Raw genomic sequence first — 19,448 nt, 5'->3', positions numbered from 1 at the left:
CTTGTTAAAAAACCACACAACACAAATAAACAGCACGATAAAAGATACTTTAAAAGTCTTTTTAAAGTATCTTTTATTGTGTTGTTTATTTGCTTTGTGTGGTTTTTAACAAATGTATTAGGTTGCCATTTCTTGTGACTATACAATTCCGAAACCTTAAATGTGTTGGAAAATTTTCACACTATCTTGAATCTTGCTGGAACCTGTATTATTTATTTTTAGATTTACTTAGTGTCAATAATTACTTCACTTTATATTTCTATGGTCAATTAAGTTATTGCAAAATACTACTCAACACTTCAAAATGCTTGTCTTGGTGGAGACACACAGTACTTCAGATCCCACTTTAAACTGTAGGTCCAGCCCCGATTACCCTATCTATGCATAAAGGGGACTTAAAACTCACACTCAAAAATGCATGCGCGTGTGTGTGTGTGATTATAATACAATAACAATTAAAATCTACAAAATAGGAGCTTCTTTGAGTTCTTGTTTTAAGTCCGCTTTATGCACAGAAAGGCTAATCGGGACTGGATCTACAGTTTAACGTGCGATCCGAACCGCTACGTGCCTCCACCAGGTATCGACACAGGATCCCTTGATTTGAAGGCAACAACGTTAATACTACGCCATTTAGGGAGGCTGCAAAATAGGACTTGCACATAAATAATCCTCCCCTTTCCTTCCTTGTTATCCTGGAGATAAATTCTAGCTATCCTTCCAAGTGTGGTTTTCATTATTTAAAATTACAAGTTTAAAAAAACTGTGTCCTTTATTTTGGCCTTTTCTTTGTGAAGGCTCCTTCAAATACAGTCAGTGAGTAGTCAGTGAGTCAATGTCAGTATTTGTGGTAAAAAAAAAAAAAGCAACAAGAGCCAATAGGTACGGAAACAATTAATTTTCTTGTATGTACGTATTGCTTGTATTGTAGACATATATATCTTGTAGTTTATGGTTCTTACAAGCACATGAACATAATTGTGTTTATGTACTTGTAAGAAGCGTAAACTCCAAGAGAAATAAGGAAACAATTAAGTACCTGGAGAAATTCTTCTTCCCTCATGAATCCTCGTAGTGGGGTGGCCCACCCTTCAGCGAGCACTTGCACCCACTGCAGATCTAATTTCGTGATTTCCAACCCTGGCAAACTCTCTGCCTCTTCCTTTGCAGAAGCGATTCGGTTCTCTGGTACGAACAGTTCCATCACAAGATCACTTGCACTCAGTGCACGGGGAATTATATCCTGTAAAAGAAAACACACGACAGATTAAAATTTACAGTATATAAGAATAAAGCAATATTTTATTAATAAACAACAAATTAAACAAACTGGGTCATTACATTCAGGACTGCAATTATTATTATTACAAAAATTTGCACTAGAGATATTTCAGTACTTGAAACTGAAACCAAATATCGAATAAATTTTTAACAATTTTTATATTCCATTTATACTGATACACAAAATTTAAATAAAACACTCAAGATATAAAATAAAAAGAATAAGGAAGAATAAAAGAAATATCAAAACTTGTGACCAGTTCAACATTCTTGTTATTATTCACCTGAAACAACATAAGCAGGAAATCACTTACGTTATTTGTTCATGATTATACTGACACAAGACACATGCTTTGCTTTAAAAAAAATAGATGTCCAAATTTCCACTTTGGCCATGTTAATAATTTCAGTTTGCATTAGAAATAAATGTACACAAATTAGTTCTCCTATAAGGAATACTGAGGCATGTTTTAACATGCTCCTGTCGGTATTTGTGTTTTTGCCACAGCAGTTTTGTGTATAACTCGGACTTTTGTCTAAACAAAAATAAGAACAATTATGGTATGTTCATATTACTTTTCATACCAAAAGGAGCAAAGAATCATCTTTGAGGGTAATTTTTTTTTTATTTTTGCATATTTTTTCGATATTGCAGGATATTGCCGTTTTAGGGCGTTGTATGGTATTTTGGGTAATTTTTAACATTCATCTTGCTATTTTTATGTTTTCACAAGAGAAGACATTTTCTCAGCTTTTTTTTGTTTTTTTCTTGATTGATTGATTTGGTTTATTTTGCTTCCCTTTTCTGCCATTTTGTATAGGATACCATAAACCGAGAAAAAGTAAGCCATGGTTTGATAATGAATGTCATAATCTAATAGAAATAAGAAATCAGGCTAGACTTAGGTGGTTAAATAACTCTGATGATACAAATCTAAACAATTATAATAGAATAAAGCGAGAAGTTAACAGCACGTTTAGAAGTAAAAAAAGAGATTACTTGAAAAGCAAAATTAACGAAACTGAAACAAACAGCAAAAATAAAAATATCAGAGATTTATATAAAGGTGTAAATGAGTTTAGAAAGGGGTGGCAACCTAAAGTAAACTTGATAAAAGATAAAGATGGTGATTTTCTTGCTGACCCAAGCGATATTCTAAATAGATGGAAGAACTACTTTAATGACCTTTTAAATGTCCATGTAGGAGATAAATCAGAAGTGAATGAAGTTCACACAGCTGAACCTTTAGTTCCAGAACCTAACTTGACTGAAGTTAAAGATGCTATTAAAAGGCTAAAGAATAACAAAGCACCTGGCATTGATTTAATACCAGCTGAGTTAATTAAATATGGTGGAAATTCATTAATATGTCAAATTCATAAATTAATTTGTTTAATATGGAATAAAGAAGAAATCCCTCAACAGTGGAAAGAATCCATAATTGTTCCTGTGTTTAAAAAAGGTGATAAAATGAACTGCAATAATTACCGTGGAATTTCTCTACTCTCAACAACATATAAAATATTATCTAACATTCTTTTAACAAGACTAACCCCATATGCTAATGAAATTATAGGTGATTATCAATGTGGATTTAAACGCAACAGATCGACTACAGATCAAATTTTTCACATCAGACAGACACTTGAAAAAAAGTGGGAATATAATCAAAATGTCCATCAGCTATTCATTGATTTCAAAAAAGCATATGATTCGGTCAAAAGAGATAAATTATATAATATATTAGTAGAGTTTGGAATACCTAAGAAGCTTGTTAGTATGATAAAAATATGCACCAGTGAAACAGAAAGTAAAATTCGTGTGGGTATTAATGTGTCTGACAAATTTACAATTCATGATGGGTTAAAACAAGGAGATGCATTATCTCCATTGCTCTTTCATTTTGCCTTAGAATATGCTGTTAGGAAGGTAAAAGAAACTAAAGAAGGACTAAAATTAAACGGTGTGACTCAGTTGTTAGCATATGCAGATGATGTAGACTTACTGGGGGATGATGTGAATACAATTAAGAATAATGCTAAAATATTTTTCAAAACTGCTAAAGAGATAGGTTTGGAAGTTAACAAAGAGAAAACTAAATATATGCTTACAGGCCGAAACCAAGGGTTAGGTAATAATCAAAATCTAATTATTGATAACAACTCGTTTGAAACAGTTTCCAAATTCAAATACTTAGGAGTAATATTAACAAATGAAAATTATATTAAAGAAGAAATAAAAAGTAGGCTTAATTCAGGAAATGCATGTTACTTCTCTCTTCATAAACTTTTGTCTTCTCGTTTAATATCTAAGAAACTAAAAGTTAAAATATACAAAACAGTAATTTTGCCTGTAGTATTATATGGGTGTGAAACTTGGTCCCTTACATTGAAAGAGGAACATAAATTGAGAGTATTTGAAAATAAGATCCTTAGGAAAATATTTGGACCTAAAAGGGATGAGGAGACAGGTGAGTGGAGAAGGTTACATAATTTAGAACTACATAATTTGTATTCATGTCCAGATATTATTAGAATAATTAAATCAAGAAGACTTAGGTGGGCAGGCCATGTGGCACGAATGGGAGAGGAAAGAGGATTCTTGTTGGGAAGCCTGATGGTAAGAGACCTGTAGGAAGGCCAAGACAAAGATGGAGGGACAACGTTGAGATAGACCTAAGGGAAATCGGTAGGGATGGAAAAGAGTATATAGATCTTGCTCAAGATAGGGACAGATGGAAGGCCTGTGTTGCTGCAGCCATGAACCTTCGGGTTTAAGAAGGCTAGAGAGTTAGTTAGTTAGTTTTCTGCCATTTTTGGCTAATCGCGATAGATATGAGTGATGAAATTGATGAATGAACACTCAGAAACACCGATGCCCAGGCCGGGATTTGTACCTGGGACCCTTGGCATCATGGCATGTTTATTTTCTCAAAAAGCAACAACTTTGGTTCCAGGAAATCTGGTAAATCCTTTCTTCTGGAACAAAGAGACATAGTGAAAAAATCCGACAAGTGACTTAGGGGGAAAGGGGGAAAGGAAGTAACCAAGAAAATGATTCTGGTTTTGAAAAAAATGCAAGGTTTAATTGCTGATGTTTTGCTGGAGAATTGTTTTCTGCTGGAGGGGATTTGCAAGCTGGTGACTTAGTAAATTTCATGTATGCTCTTCTAGTAGTGTTGGTAGAGGAGGAAAAGAGCATTTCAATATTGAAGTTGTTTTTAAGAGACAATCAGCAGTCACTTTACTTTGACAACTTGTGTATATTGTTAGTAGTGCATGATTGGCGATATGAATACATACGTTTATTGTAAAAGAGCATTCTGAAAATTTTATAGAGCATATTTGTTATTTTATTGTGCATTAAAATCCTAGTCCTAATATTCATATCTGCAGCGTGAAAAATCTTCTCATACCACATACAGTCAATGTTATTCATCTGAGGATTAACAAAAGAAAGAAACACATGCAAACGGGACAACAAAATGGAAGAAAACATTAGGAGCTTAAAATACCTTCGTAACTGATTTCTCTTTTACTTTCAAGCAGATCTCCATAAAATGACTTCGAGAAGGAGTCAAAACCTTGGACAAATTTTATCATGCTGTTTTTGGGTTTTTGTTAAGTGTCAAAAGAAATATACGAAAGTGTAATTCTCTTTAATTTTACAGGGTACAAACTTTGTTCAATATTTCTCAGTCATATTAAAACACACTTCCTCTTAAACGATATCAATAGAAAATTTTCTGGTTGAGGTCAATTACCTCAACAAAAAAAAAACTGATCAAACTTGGCCCGCATTAGATACCAATTCAGGAGCTATAGTGCATAAATATTAACAAACATGCAATCAAACTATTCTTTGCACAGATTCCTAACCATAAAGTTCCCTCTACTTACATGATCCTGCAGCAATTCGACAACCTGAAGCGTGCTCTCCTCAATTGTGCATCCGACCGTTTTAACAACCAAGTCAGGCACCTCTGGCTTTTCATATTCCTGGTCCACTCCAGTGAAACCTAAGAAATACATATTGTACATTTCAATGCCAAGAATAACACTGGATATTATTTGATATACTTTATTTACATATGGACAAAAATTTTAAATTGAAATATTATACTATACTTACAAAAAGTTATGCTTACTACAGGAATTAAGTGGTCAAAAGGCAATACTATGAATTACAGATGAACAGTCTAATCCAGTGTGATTTGGAGGGGAGGGGGAGACACTAGACAGCTAATAAATACACTGTTTGTCTAATGCAAATAACCTAAATGAAACCATAGTTTATTACACACACTGCACTATGCATGTGTACTTTCAAACATTAACACAACTGGTAACAATTACCAAATTAAGACTGAGGGGTATATTCATATTTACTTTTTTATTACTCCCCGATGGTGCACTGGTAGCGTAGTTGCCTTGTAATGAAGGGGTCCCAGGTTCGATACCCGGTGGAGGCACATAGTGATTCGGATTCCACTTTAAACTGTAGGTCCAGTCCCGATTAGCCTTTCTGTGCATAAAGTAAACTTAAAACACCAACTCAACCCAACAGCCCTGTATGTAGGTAGGTAACTACATACAGGGCTGTCAGCAAAAGTGATCAGTCCATGTAGTTCACCTTCCACCTACACAGACCCTTCCCGCACAAAAAGTGGGTTTACTGGTACTCCTATCTCTGAACTTCAATCCCTGAAGATGAGAGTGATATTAACTTTTGAATACTCGAAAGCACATCCAGAACTGACCTAGTTGTTATGACAAGAGAAAGAGAGATATATATAATATATCTGCATAAATCACAGACTGGGTGCTGTTTCGTCGTATCTCCACTTTTCGCTGGGGATGAGTTGATCATGTATATCATGTTCATTACAGGTTAATCCTTCACGTTCCGAAGCACCGTTCTGGCTGTCAAATGGTATAAATTATGAACATTAATAAAATGTTTGCACAAATATTGTACTGTATTGAAAATCCACATACATCTACCTTTAATCGGCTCTTCTGAAAAGTTTGTGCAGATGGACATACGACAAAACAGTATTAAGCCAGCCATATGTAAGCTGTTACAACTAGGTCTAAGCCGATGCTAGTAACAACACTGTATCAGTATTGGCCAATACCAAAAGTATCGATATTGGCTGATACTTTTCTGGGGCTTGGGTGCTTCATGGAGTATGAATATACTCCCCCACCTCAACAAAATCAGACACACTCTACGTTCCCTCCTTCCCATCCTTCACAGTGATCCTGACACCAGAAATATCTTCCCCGACAAGCCCAGAGTTGTCTTCAAACGCCCTCCCAATCTCCAAAACATCCTGGTCCACCACAATCCACCTACTCACAATCAACTCGCTCCTGCCCACAAATGCAACCGCCCAAGGTGCAAAACCTGCCCCATATTTGTCACTTCCCGCACCCTCCAGATCCACACTGCCACCAGCAAATTCACCCTCCACCCCAAAGGAACCTGCAACAGCTCTAACCTAATTTATATCCTCACGTGCAACATCTGTGGGAGCTTCTACCTGGGTGAAACATCCACAGCCCTGAACCTCCACATCAACAACCACCGCTCCTCTACCCAAAACCTGGACTTTGCTGTTGCCATTCACACCAATCACCACAATATTCCTTTTAATGACTGCTTCCAGGTAGCGATCGTCCACTCCTTGCCCCAATCCACCAACACCTCAATACGTAGAAGATGGGAGAGGGCCTACATATCTACCATGAATGCAACCACACCTCCAGGCCTGAACAAGGCCACCCAGTAACGCCCCTCATCCCCTATCCTCACCCTCACCACCACCTTTTCCCAACCAACCCCCCCCCCCCCCCCCACTCACAGTTTTCGACAAGCCAGGCGAAAGAACCATTTTTTTTGTGGTACTGTCAACCCTTTTTTTTCCTTCGGGACCTGGCAACACTGCAGGTCATGCTTACTCTTCCCTCTAGTCGCTTAGTTATACAACGTCTCTATACTCCTGAAGATGTGATACACCATCACGAAAATTTGAATTTTTTTTTTGTCCGGTGAGTGTTTCCTCTCTCCTCTTTCACTTTATATATATATATATATATATATATATATATATATATATATATATATATATATATATGTCATTTTAATGGCGCCCACGGACCACAGATTCGTGTAGATGACATCAAAACAAACAACTTTTCTCAGTAACATTTTTCACGTTGGTGCTTCAATTCGACGCTACAGCCGTTCAAAAAACACCGTTTTGCCGCCTGGATGCTGGCAACCCAACACAACATTTGATCGTATCTGTGACGTCATTTCCTGCGGCGAAACAGTTCACGGTAGGGTTGCAAGGAACACATAAGTTTTGTGAAAAATTACAAACTACCAACCACATTATTAGCTGTAAAACGAAGCGAGAAACGCGTCCAGTAAACCGAACATCATCGCCTACCAGCCAGAAGATCAGCAGTCTTCTCAGGGGAAGGGGGGAAGTGACCAACGATATGAGAAATGGTAAAAACGTATTCAAAATGAAGAGTCAATATCGGATTTTGTCTCAGCCTACATGTCAAATATCAACAACAATAACTTTTATTGTACTTACAACTTACATGTGGCTGTTTACGCCCAACTACATGTCAAATATTTGCAAATCTCGTTGCAAGGTTGATATCTACAGGTTTGTGTCCAGATGCCTTGTGGTACTTTGTGGTGATAACGGAAGTATATGAGGTTCACGTTGTTACATTACGGCTAAAACACGTACAACCACAGTAACAATCTAATGATGAATCAGTAGTGAATATACTGCCCTGTTCAGAGTTGCAAACTATTACATGTGTATCCGGTGCGTAGATAAACACAGTCGTCGGAGAGTTTGTTTTACTACTATTTATATCCCTGTATTTTCAACCATTTTTGTCACTTGCCTCATAATGCCCTGAATATATATTATATTATGTGTTGCTTACCTTTGGAATTTTGAGTTCTTTCATTTCTATTTTGTCATTTGTTCAGTGTGTCACAGACAACTAGTATCAGAAGGACGAAGTGGATAGACTAAATTGTAGATGCCAACTTGCTAACTAGATTTGCAAATATTTGACATCTAAGTTGAGAGAAAATTCGATATGACCATTTCCATTTGAATTCTATTTCCTTTCTACCATTTTTAGCATCGTTTGTTTACTTCCTGTTAGGTTGGAGAACGTGTTTTCTCATTTTCTTTTACGGTACATAATGTGGCTGATTGTAGCTATGTCATTTTTCACAGAATATGTGTGTTCCTGGCAACCCTGTAACGCATCACTTCACGACGGGATATGACGTCACAAATGCAATCAAATGTTGTGTGTGGTTGCCAGCATTCAGGTGGCAAAACGGGCTTTTTTGAACGACTGTAGCGCCGAAACGACGCACCAACGAGAAAAATGTTACTGAGAAAAGTTGGTTGTTTTGATGTCCTCTATACGTTTCCGTGGTCCGTGGGCGCCATTAAAATGACACCCTGTGTGTGTGTGTGTGTATATATATATATATATATATATATATATATATATATAGAGTGGATAATAATGGATAAAAGCAAGGAGGGCCAAAAGGGCTAAGTAAAAATCAAATAAGGTAAAAGGAAACACTCACCGGACAGTAGAAAAATTCAAAATTTTCGCTAATTTATAGCATCATCGGTGTGAGAAGAAACAGAAGACGGAACTTCTGTTTCTTCTCACACCGATGATGCTATAAATTAGCGAAAATTTTGAATTTTTCTACTGTCCGGACCCCAACTTCCGGTTCCGTCTTCTGTTTCTTCTCACACCGATGATGCTATAAATTAGCGAAAATTTTGAATTTTTCTACTGTCCGGACCCCAACTTCCGGTTCCGTCTTCTGTTTCTTCTCACACCGATGATGCTATAAATTAGCGAAAATTTTGAATTTTTCTACTGTCCGGTGAGTGTTTCCTTTTACCTTATTTGATTTTTATATATATATATATATATATATATATATATATATATATATATATATATATATATATATATATATATATATATACACGTATATAATATATGTTCAAGTAACAGTATTGGTACAAGTACCAGCATCAATTCAAAGTGATATCCACTCAGTCCTTGTTACAACACAGTTTCATTTTCCATATAGGGTTTTAATGGCATTCTCAACATTGTCATATCGTGCATCAGACAAAAAAAATCACTTCTTATTTTCACACACAAAAAAGATAAAATTACTCACCCTTAATTGACCCTTCACGTGCTTTCTTGTAGAGGCCCTTTGTGTCCCTCTTTTCGCACACTTCCAAGGGGGTGTCGATAAATACTTCAAAAAAGGGCAGATCACTTTCCTTATGAATCTTCCGGGCCATCTCTCGATCCTGAAATTCAAAATATTCCAGAATTATCATTTCATTCCAATCTATATCAGGATAATTTGTTTGATTTCGATTTTATTAATTATATCTGGTTCATTCATAGAAGCAAGGTAACAGAAGTATTAAAAATTGCACATGGAACTAAATTCTTCTCACATATTTTACACACACACTTCTATCACATGATTATATTAAAGAGAAAAGGACTTCCTTCACACAGGTATACATAATTTAAGTAGTGCAGTTTGTGTGTTACTGTGTTCGCCAAGCTAAAACGTCCTTCGTTTACGAGAAAACGACAACCATAAATGTAGGAGTATAGTGCACACCGACAAAGGAGCGCTAGTTCGGGGTAGCCAAGCACCTTGCCACTCCCTCCCCCCTAAAAAAAGGACAGGGAGAGGTGGACAGGTGGACGTTCTTCGCTTGCTCCCTTGGAGAGACACGAAAAATTCAGTGAGTCCCTTTCTTTTTTTAACGTTCTTGTCTTCATTCCTCCTTCACATACATACTGCTGGGTAACGCAGTGACCATATCCAGAGGAGGGCTGGTTGCTGACAGATGAGAAGAGGGAAAAGATATGGCAACGTTTTTGACCGTCAACAGTGGCACGTGCTGCGGTTTTGGGAGGAAGGCAGGTGAGGTAAGGATGTGAAACCGTGGCGAACAGAATAAGTCCACTTTCCGGACAGACAGACTAATAGGGACTGAACCTACAGTTTAAAGTCTGATCCAAATCATCATGTGCCTCCACTGGGTATCAAACCCATAATTTCCTATTTTTTACACACATTATATATACATAGGGTTTTCCAAAAGTCCTCCCACATGTAAATTCACTATAACTTTGGGACGAACAGATATATTTCAGTGAAATAAAATTTGGACTGCACAGTACTCTCTAAACTTTTACCTGGCAAAAATGCATGTTGAGAGGATCATGTGACGGCGAGCGATCAGGTGATTCCAAGATGGCGTCGATTCAGGAGAAGTCAGTGCATTTTGTGGAATGCAGAGCTGAAATAGTGCATTCTGCTGCGCAAATACCAAACCTACAAGAGGGATAGCCCAAAATTGAATGTGTGGTGCACAGTGTTGATGGATCAGCTACTCAGGCTTTTCTAAGAGGAAGATATCATGACGGGTGCTACCAACCGCAACATGTTGCAGACGTTCTTCCCTTCCCAGCTGATTGCACTTGGTATTAGGGATGATATGCACTTCCAGCATGACAGGACACCTATCAATTTCACTCTTGCTGTCAGAAACTTCCGGGATCAAGAATTTGGAGGCAGGTGGATTGGCCACAGACTACCACGTCATGGCCTGCAAGGTCACCAGATCTAGCTACGTGCGACTTTTGACTGTGCGGATATGTCAAGATGGAAGTGTACATGGGTACAAGAGATCTGGATTACCTCAAAGCAAAGATACCTACAGTCATTGCATGGCATTTTGGATGAACAGCACCAGAAACCCAGTTAGGAATGCATCGAAGTGAATGGTGTCCAGTTAGTGGTGGGGGCAATCAGGATGACAGATATGCAGTGTTTCCAGGTAAAATTATAAAGGCTGCTGTGAAGTACAAGCATTACTTCACTGAAATATCTCGCGTTTGTTACAAAATTATAGCGAATTCAATTGTGGGGAGAACTTTAGGAAAACCCTGTATGTGACAACTTCTCCACATTCTCTGAAGTAAAAGTTTTTACATTTGTAGAATGAAAAGTGAGAGCTAACCAAAACTATAATTACAGTTTAAGATGGGATGCAGAACCTGTATGTGGTGAAACCCAGGATGCTTGATTACAAGGCAAAAGCATTAATCAGTATTGTTTCACAAGCATGGTGTGAATTTGTAACAAACACTCAGAATAACATGACTACGACAAACCTTGGAAAACGGAGAAACAAAACTGCAGAGAGCCACAACTCCACTATCGGCAAACAGTTTTGCAACTTCTGCCACTCGTCGAATATTCTCCTCTCGGTCTTCTTTCGAGAAGCCAAGATTCTTGTTCAGTCCGGTCCGAATATTGTCTCCATCAAGGCCATAGGCTGGAATCCCTCGGGACACCAGATATGCTTCTAGCTCAAAGGATACCGATGTCTTTCCAGCTCCCGACAGACCTGTAATGCAAGACACATGTTGCTATGATTACATGCGTTTATAAGACATGCGGATATGAATTCAGCTGGTTCCTGCAGAAATCAATTTTTGCAGGTTCTTACCAAATCTGGAACCATAACTATGAATGCACCAATTCAATTGGAAGGTGGTTGATTGGATTGGACTGATTTGGTTTATTTTAGTTTGCTATTCTGACACCTGTGGCTAATCGCGAAGGTGAGAATGAGTGAATATTCAGGGGTTCCCAAACTATTTCATTTGATGCCACCCTTAGCGTTTCAACATTTTTCCATGACACCCAAGTCAGAATTTATGCCTAACTAACACTTGCAACGCTCAGTTAGTGTGGCTAGGTTGCTTGCCTTAAGTTGAAAAATATACACATTTCAAATTCAGAAACATTTTGCATGCAAAAAGTACTAAATAAGCACATATTTGGAATAAGTGTAATTTCAGTGAAAATATTGGAACATTTCGCCAGAGTGCCATGGCGCACACTTTGGGAACCACTGGATTATACAGTAGGCTCGCGATTATCCGAGCTAATTGGGACCGAGTTTACCTCAGATACGGAAAAACTCTGATAATACGGAGATAATGTGCTAATAGGTCGTAAATGGTGAAACAACACTTAAAACTGTATAGTAATTATTTATTACTAGTACAACATAAATGAGAAGATTACTTTCTCCACTTAGAATAGGCCTACACAGACTTAAACACCACCGTAACAATCGGATACGCCGACAATGTAATGAACACGTGCAGCGCGGACGGTGACTTGACTCCATAAACAAACAGGGGTGTGCGTTATGAAGTTCGATGTTCTCCAACCACTCCCTCGGTTAATCGGGACTCGGTTAATCCCGAGTCTACTGTATGATGAAATTAGTGAAGGGACACTTACAAAGAACACCCATGCCCAAGCTGGGATGCGAACCCAGACCCTTAGTGTTGTATTGGAATTGTTTAAGTCCACTTTATGCACCACATATAGGCTAATCGGGACTGGACCTACAGTTGAATGTGGGATCCGAACCACTATGTGCTACCACCGAGTGTTGTAGCATGTTGTGTAAAGTTCCCCGTGCATATAGCACCGTGTCATGGAGGCACATTTAGAGGATGCGAGGATAGGGCCCCACACATTCTCGGTCTCAGCCATTTTAGAGGTGATGTGATCAGCTCCATGCTCCGGCCACCTTTACCCCACAGGATTTCTCCCAGGTGCCCAATGACTTAAGGTTGGGTAAGCCCCAGAGCTGCTTTATGCAGGGACAAGGCCGGGAAAAATTCCGACCTTAGATCAACTACCTCGGGAATCGAATCCAGGTCTCCAGACACCATGGCTCTCCATTACAAAGGTAAGGAGACACTAAGATATATTGTCAAGAGACAGAGAGACAGAATACAAAGCCTGTTCCCCTGAATAAACTACGAGGGTAAGTCAAAAATTATATGCACTTTCGCCGTAATTTTCCTCAGGCTCGCCACACTGCCTTCAGCACTTTTGTGCTATAAGGTTGTACTTTTGTGGTCATGTCGCTCCATTTTTCTTTCTTTTGTTACAAATTAAACATGGCCGCTCCACTGGCAGTGTGCACCAAGGAAGAACAGCGATCAGTGATCCGATTTCTCTGGTCTGAAGGTGTGTCAGGGGTTGAAATTCATCACAGCCTTTCAGTACAATACAGGAACAGCGCTTTACCACGTAGAATTCTGTATAAGTTGATCGAGAGGTTTAAAAATGGCTGGACAAGCGTGAAACACGAAGCAGGAGTATGCCCATCAACCTCCACCACTGATAGGAACATTCAACAAACTTGAGAGATGATTCTGATTAACCGATGGTCACCCATCATCCAAAGATATTATTCTGACATCATCAGATGTACTGAAAGGCTGTGATGAATTTCAACCTCTGACACACCTTCAGACCAGAGGAATCGGATCACTTATCGCTGTTCTTCCTTGGTGCACACTGCCAGTGGAGCGGCCATGTTTACTCTGTAACAAAAGAAAGAAAAATGGAGCGATTAAAATCAAACCTCGGCCACATGACCACAAAAGCACAACCCTATAACACACACGCGCTGAAGGCAGTGTGGCCAACCTGAGGAAAGTTGTGGCAAAAGTGCACATAATTTTTTACTTACCCTCGTATAAACAGTCATCTCCCAGTATGGATGGCAGTTTGATGAAAAATTAAGTGTGATGGCATTAAATCTACACATTTGACAAGAATACACTGTTCAGTAAAAATAACATTATACATAGACATAGCAGAAGGTCTGTTAATTCCAGCAAATATCAACGAGTTAAATGACTGAACAGAACCCTATCCATTTGCCCAGATAGTGCCCCTTTATAATACCGACTACTATGACACTGAGTTACACACTGGTGTTCGATTTTTAATTAAGGACTCAATTAAGGGTCGCAAAACTGACCGAAACATAATGCACATTCATGAATTCAAAATCATGAAGAAATAACAACATAATCATACCTGTGAACCAAACTGTGCACCCACGAAAGCCTCGCAGGTTACCAAGAATCTGTCCACGCTTGTCACGGGAAACATGATGTTTCTGCTCCGTCACATTGGTTGCCACTTGAACAGACTGGAAAATAAAACACAACATCTTATACAGTTGATTCTCTACCTACAATGGCTGTGAGGAAATTCCATACTTTTTAAACAATATATTTGCTATTTAACACCATCCTCTACTAAACCGCATGCTGTTAATAAAAAAATTAAAAAAATACTGAACACACTAACAGAATGGTACACTGAAACTTATCTAGCAATTATCTGCAAGCATTATAGCATATACAAATGAAAGGTTCTAACAGCAATTAGAATACATACACAAGACCTCTTGCTTTGCGATTTGGCGCACACAGGAGATGCACTATGTAGGAATTTTAGACAAAAATTCAGCTTCAACCAGGATTTGAACCCAGGTCTTTGGCATACTGCGCTATTGCTCTACCAACTGTGCTAAAGAGCCAGCCCTGGTTTCGCCTGATTTCTTGCTGCAGCTGCTTTACCTGTGTGGAATTCTGTTGCCTTTGAAACACTTCTCGCACCGTAGAAATGTAAATTACCTTGCGATCTGGCACACACAGGAGATGCGTTGTGTAGAAATTTTTAGCGAGCAGCTCTTTTCAGTTAAATATCTACAAGGTGGCACATTTTGCGTCAAGCAATGTCAGTTGGTAACTACACTCTGTAAAGAAAAAAGTAGCGACACTTGCTCGGACATGGTTTTCACAAGATTCATTAACCAACACCCCCAGTTCTTTTCTATCTTCATTTATTTTTTTTGTGTTTCAATGCAAGAGGCTCCCTCTGGTGCTACTCTGTTGCATGGAGGTCGACGAGTGCTTCCTGCGATGCAAACTTCCTGCCTGCACAATGCACCTCAAAAGCAACAGAGTAGCACCAGAGGGAGCCTCTTGCATTGAAACATAAAAAATAAATGAAATTAGAAAAGAACTGGGGGTCTCTAATAAATGTCAACGTTTTCGAAAAACCATCTCCTGTTTCTTCTGCGATGATAAGAGGGAGTGAGAGAGGCACCACATGACGAGAGGTTTTCCATCAAACGAACACGACCGACGATGCCTCCTGCCTCTTCTCACTCCCTTGCAACGCTTCAGCACCCCTGCTCATTCTACAGTTTACTAATGCATTTGAGAACGTTCCTTCACAAATACGGCTGGTGGACAAATCCTGCTTTTCTTATTGTCTTAATTCGCTTCATAATCTTGTGAAAACCATATCCGAGCAAGTGTCCCTATTTTTTTCTTTACAGTGTATGTCTGAATGCAAGCACAATCAGTGCGCCAAAGCAGGGGACGTGACAGTGGAGGTGTTCATCTCAACAGGTTTCACTCACGAGATGAAGCGGATACAACAGAAAGAGGTGAGTTGCACAATGGAGAGCCAATCGCAGTGTGCACAGCCAGAACTCTCCGATTCGGAGGAGGCATATTCTCTGGCATCCTCACTCTTCCCAGTGTGATCCCCCTGTCTCTCCTGAATGGAACCTGTTCGGATGAACGCCTTCACCGCCAAGACTGGTGTCTGTTAAGACAGGATTGGCAACCGACACCGATGGATAAAATATACACTCCTTGTATTATATTTAACCATTTTTCCTGTATCTGACATTTTTAAAGAAAATGTGGGTCAAAGCAGGGGCGTTGTAGTTCCCCTTCCCATCCCTCTTGGACAATGTCAAGCAACCCTCTCACCTCTTGTGGATAAATAAACTGCGTGTAAACATAGACACCTGGAAGAAGAGTAGGAAAGGCCACGAAACTCTCAGAAAATTCATTTCAGCCTAAATATATAAATTTCAAGCAGTGTCTTGTGTTTGACAAGGTCAGCCCTGTTTTGAAAAAGGCTTTGCTTGTCCCCTTGCAAAAATTTGGTCAACATCGTAGATGCTCCCCCAATAACTGAAAGGTAATGACACTTATGCACATGTATATATACCTAGGTATGTGTGTGTGTAGTGAGTGTATGTATGTTGAACATGAAAGTAGTCACATGATGCAGCTGGTAAAATGAATCGACATGGCATGGGATTACCCGTTTCTATCCATGACGTGAAAGGAAGGCAGACATGTTTTAGCATGTCAAACTGACAGCATGCAGGAAAAGAAATGACAGGTTTCAAGGTACCAGACACACATGTGTTTTCTAAACAAACAAAAAAGGAAGAAGCTGACCTCTGTGGCAAGGTGGCTAGCACATCATGCTACGACGCCAGGGGTCTCCGATTCGAATCCCAGCTTGGGCATGGGTACCTCCATAATCTCATCACTTCATCACCGTTGCAATTAGCCAAAAGTGGCAAAATATCGACGGCAAATAACAAAAAAAAAATGAGACACCCTGTATATGGTAATAATGGCGTGATATTAGTGCAGTAGTTGTCTTCACATGCAATCATAGAGCATGTTTCCATTAACAATTGCATCATCGTTTATAGGTGAAGGACATGGCGTGTCATAATTTGAGGAAACTCGACTTGCTGGTAAAAAAAAAAAACAAAAAAAAACTGGTTTCTGGATCCGGAAGGCATCATAATTTTTATTCACTTCCAAATGTGGATTACCAATGTTGTGAAACATGATCTTCGGAGGTTTACAGTAGATATGATTGACAGTTTTGAAATGAAAGTTTAAATAGGCGTCCACTTCACTTCTCTCGTTCCATTGCCACGTCTTAGGGCACTGATCAGAGGAGGTGGAAAAAAAAAACTGTTGTTGGTCTAATGATTGATTTGCTTTATTTTACTTAGCTTGTGTGCCACTTTTGGCTAATTTGCGAAGATGGAAATGAGTGATGACAGGTTGAAATTGATGATTAGACACAAACATCCATGCCCAGGCCGGGATTCGAACCCGGGACTCCTGGCGTCGCAGCGCGATGTGCTAACCACTCCGCCACGGGGGGCGGCAAAAAGACTGTCGTGTTCGTACACTACAGACGGTGTCGTATTTTGTATTTCTTAATTAGCGTCGCTTTTATGTTACTTTTGCAGTTAAGGGAGATTTCAGACCGAAACGACAGCAGGGTTTCACATTGCGCATGCGCGAACAACAGACCGAGGCGACACGATGCAAGTTATGAGCAATCGATCCAGTCAAGCCCATGTTCCTTGCAGTCAAGTCTTGTCGTGTCTCTTAGGTTCGAAAAATTGCATTGATTACTGAGGACACGTGTCGCTTCGGTCTGAAATCTCCATAAAGCGTAATCTGAACAACTGTGTGTCTCGACTAGGTATCGGGACCCTTTGAATTACAAGGCGAATACGTTACTACATCTTTGAATGGCAAAGAACAGCTTTTTATTTTTAACTGCAGGTCCAGTCCCGACTAGCGTATCCGTGCATATAGTGGGTTTTAACTAAACTCAAAACCCCAACAGTCAAGAGCCATCGAAACAGTGGCGTGCCCAAGGAAGGGTGGGTTGGGGCCATAACTCCCACCCCCCTTTGGCCGAGTATTCTTAAAAAAACGTCAAAGGCAGGAAAAATAGCAAAATGAGGACTGGCTACTTTAAAAAAAAGTATACGTAACGCCCCTCTTTCAAAAATCCTACGCACGCCACTGCACCGAAATTACCCACTCGGGCTACCTGCAGCTCGCGATCAACAGTTTGGGAACCCCTGGTCTAAATGATAATGCTACAGACACGGTAATTGTGGAATCAGTTGCGACGCTGAGTGAAAGTGTGCGTTCGTGAGGCGTATTAATCGAGGGGCCGCATACAATCAACGTTCTCGTCGTGAAGCCTTTGGAAACCTGTCATTGCTGGGATTGACGATTTCGAAACCACCTGTTTCCTTGGCACTGCGATGAGATGTGACGCGTCCGAAGGTCGACGCGACGATTTTTCTGAAACAGGCAAGCGCACGATATCTTAACGAGAAAAGATGATGCATTTAATTAGATATTTAGTAGTATGGATGTTGAAACTTCCGGTTCTCAAGATGTTTCTTAAAACTAACTTACTCAGGGATGGAGGGGGGGGGGCGAAGCTGCCACGAACAAAACACCTCCTTCTTTCTTCTATTGTTCAACTGTGAATCTTCTTATTTAAAAATGTAAAATAAATTACATTGTTCTCCCAATGTTTCCAAATTACTTTTGTTCATAAAATCATAAAGGTAACGTACATACGGGCAACATTCACTTGGTGCGCCTATTCAATTCCCATATTCTATTTAATCCAATATATATATATACAGAGTGTTTCCGGGCTGATGATACAAACTTTCAGGGATGATGGAGAAGGGCACATGTATCAATTTGAGATAAGGAACCCTGGTCCGGAAACGACTTAGTCGAAAGTTATAAGCGAATATCAGTGTATGAAGATGTAATACTTTTATTACCTGCACAAGTTTCACAAGCTGTTCCGTAGCCAGCTCGGTCACCTGATCTGATCCACTTGATTTCTTCTTGTGGGGTCATGTGTACGAGACACCTGTAGTAGACTGGAGAGGATCTCTTGGCAAGAATTCTCGCTGCCTGTTGCATTGTTCGAACGACCCCAGGGTTGTTCCAACGGGTACGCCAGAACTTTGTGCGACGATGCCATGCCTGCAGCGAAGCTGGGGGACGCCACTTTGAACAACTGTTGTGAATGTAGCAGCTTGTGAAACTTGTGCAGGTAATAAAAGTATTACATCTTCATCCACCGATTTTCGCTTATAACTTTCGACTAAGTCGTTTCCGGACCAGGGTCCCTTATCTGAAATTGATACATATGCCCTTCTCCATCTTCCCTGAAAGTTTGTATCATCATCCCGGAAACACCTTGTATATATATGCTTCCACTGTTTTCAAAATTCCAAAAATTATATAGGTCACACAACATAAACCTTACGAGTAAAAATTTCCCCTAACTTTTACAGCCTTTTCTTGAATGATGTACGCAAAGTTAATAACAACAAAAAACCATGACTGTGATTTTGAGTACACTAACTGTGAGAAATGTTATACACACACATTATATATATCATACATACATATGTATGTATGTATAAGTGTTGTTGGATATTCACTCATCTGTTGGGTCGAGTACTAAAGTCTCCGCATTTATATAA

The 19,448-nt window shown here is 39.3% G+C and overlaps 1 protein-coding gene across 4 annotated transcripts in view; it reads right to left on the bottom strand.

Moving 5' to 3' along the window:
- Positions 1-19,448, bottom strand: part of Papss (3'-phosphoadenosine 5'-phosphosulfate synthase) — an 85,411-nt gene that overhangs the window by 17,575 nt on the left and 48,388 nt on the right. For all 4 annotated transcript variants that reach the window (XM_083134514.1, XM_083134516.1, XM_083134513.1 and 1 more), the window contains 5 exons: positions 14,324-14,438; positions 11,578-11,813; positions 9,548-9,686; positions 5,182-5,300; positions 1,040-1,243 (listed from right to left, as the gene is read on the bottom strand). In XM_083134514.1, coding sequence (XP_082990640.1) covers positions 1,040-1,243; positions 5,182-5,300; positions 9,548-9,686; positions 11,578-11,813; positions 14,324-14,438 — 813 coding nt within the window. The remainder of the gene's footprint in view (positions 1-1,039; positions 1,244-5,181; positions 5,301-9,547; positions 9,687-11,577; positions 11,814-14,323; positions 14,439-19,448) is intronic.

This window comes from Lepisma saccharinum, chromosome 13, assembly GCF_977018435.1.
Source record: "Lepisma saccharinum chromosome 13, izLepSacc3.1, whole genome shotgun sequence".
In the NCBI taxonomy this organism is placed as follows: domain Eukaryota; kingdom Metazoa; phylum Arthropoda; class Insecta; order Zygentoma; family Lepismatidae; genus Lepisma; species Lepisma saccharinum.
This window is presented reverse-complemented; position numbering and strand designations above follow the sequence as displayed.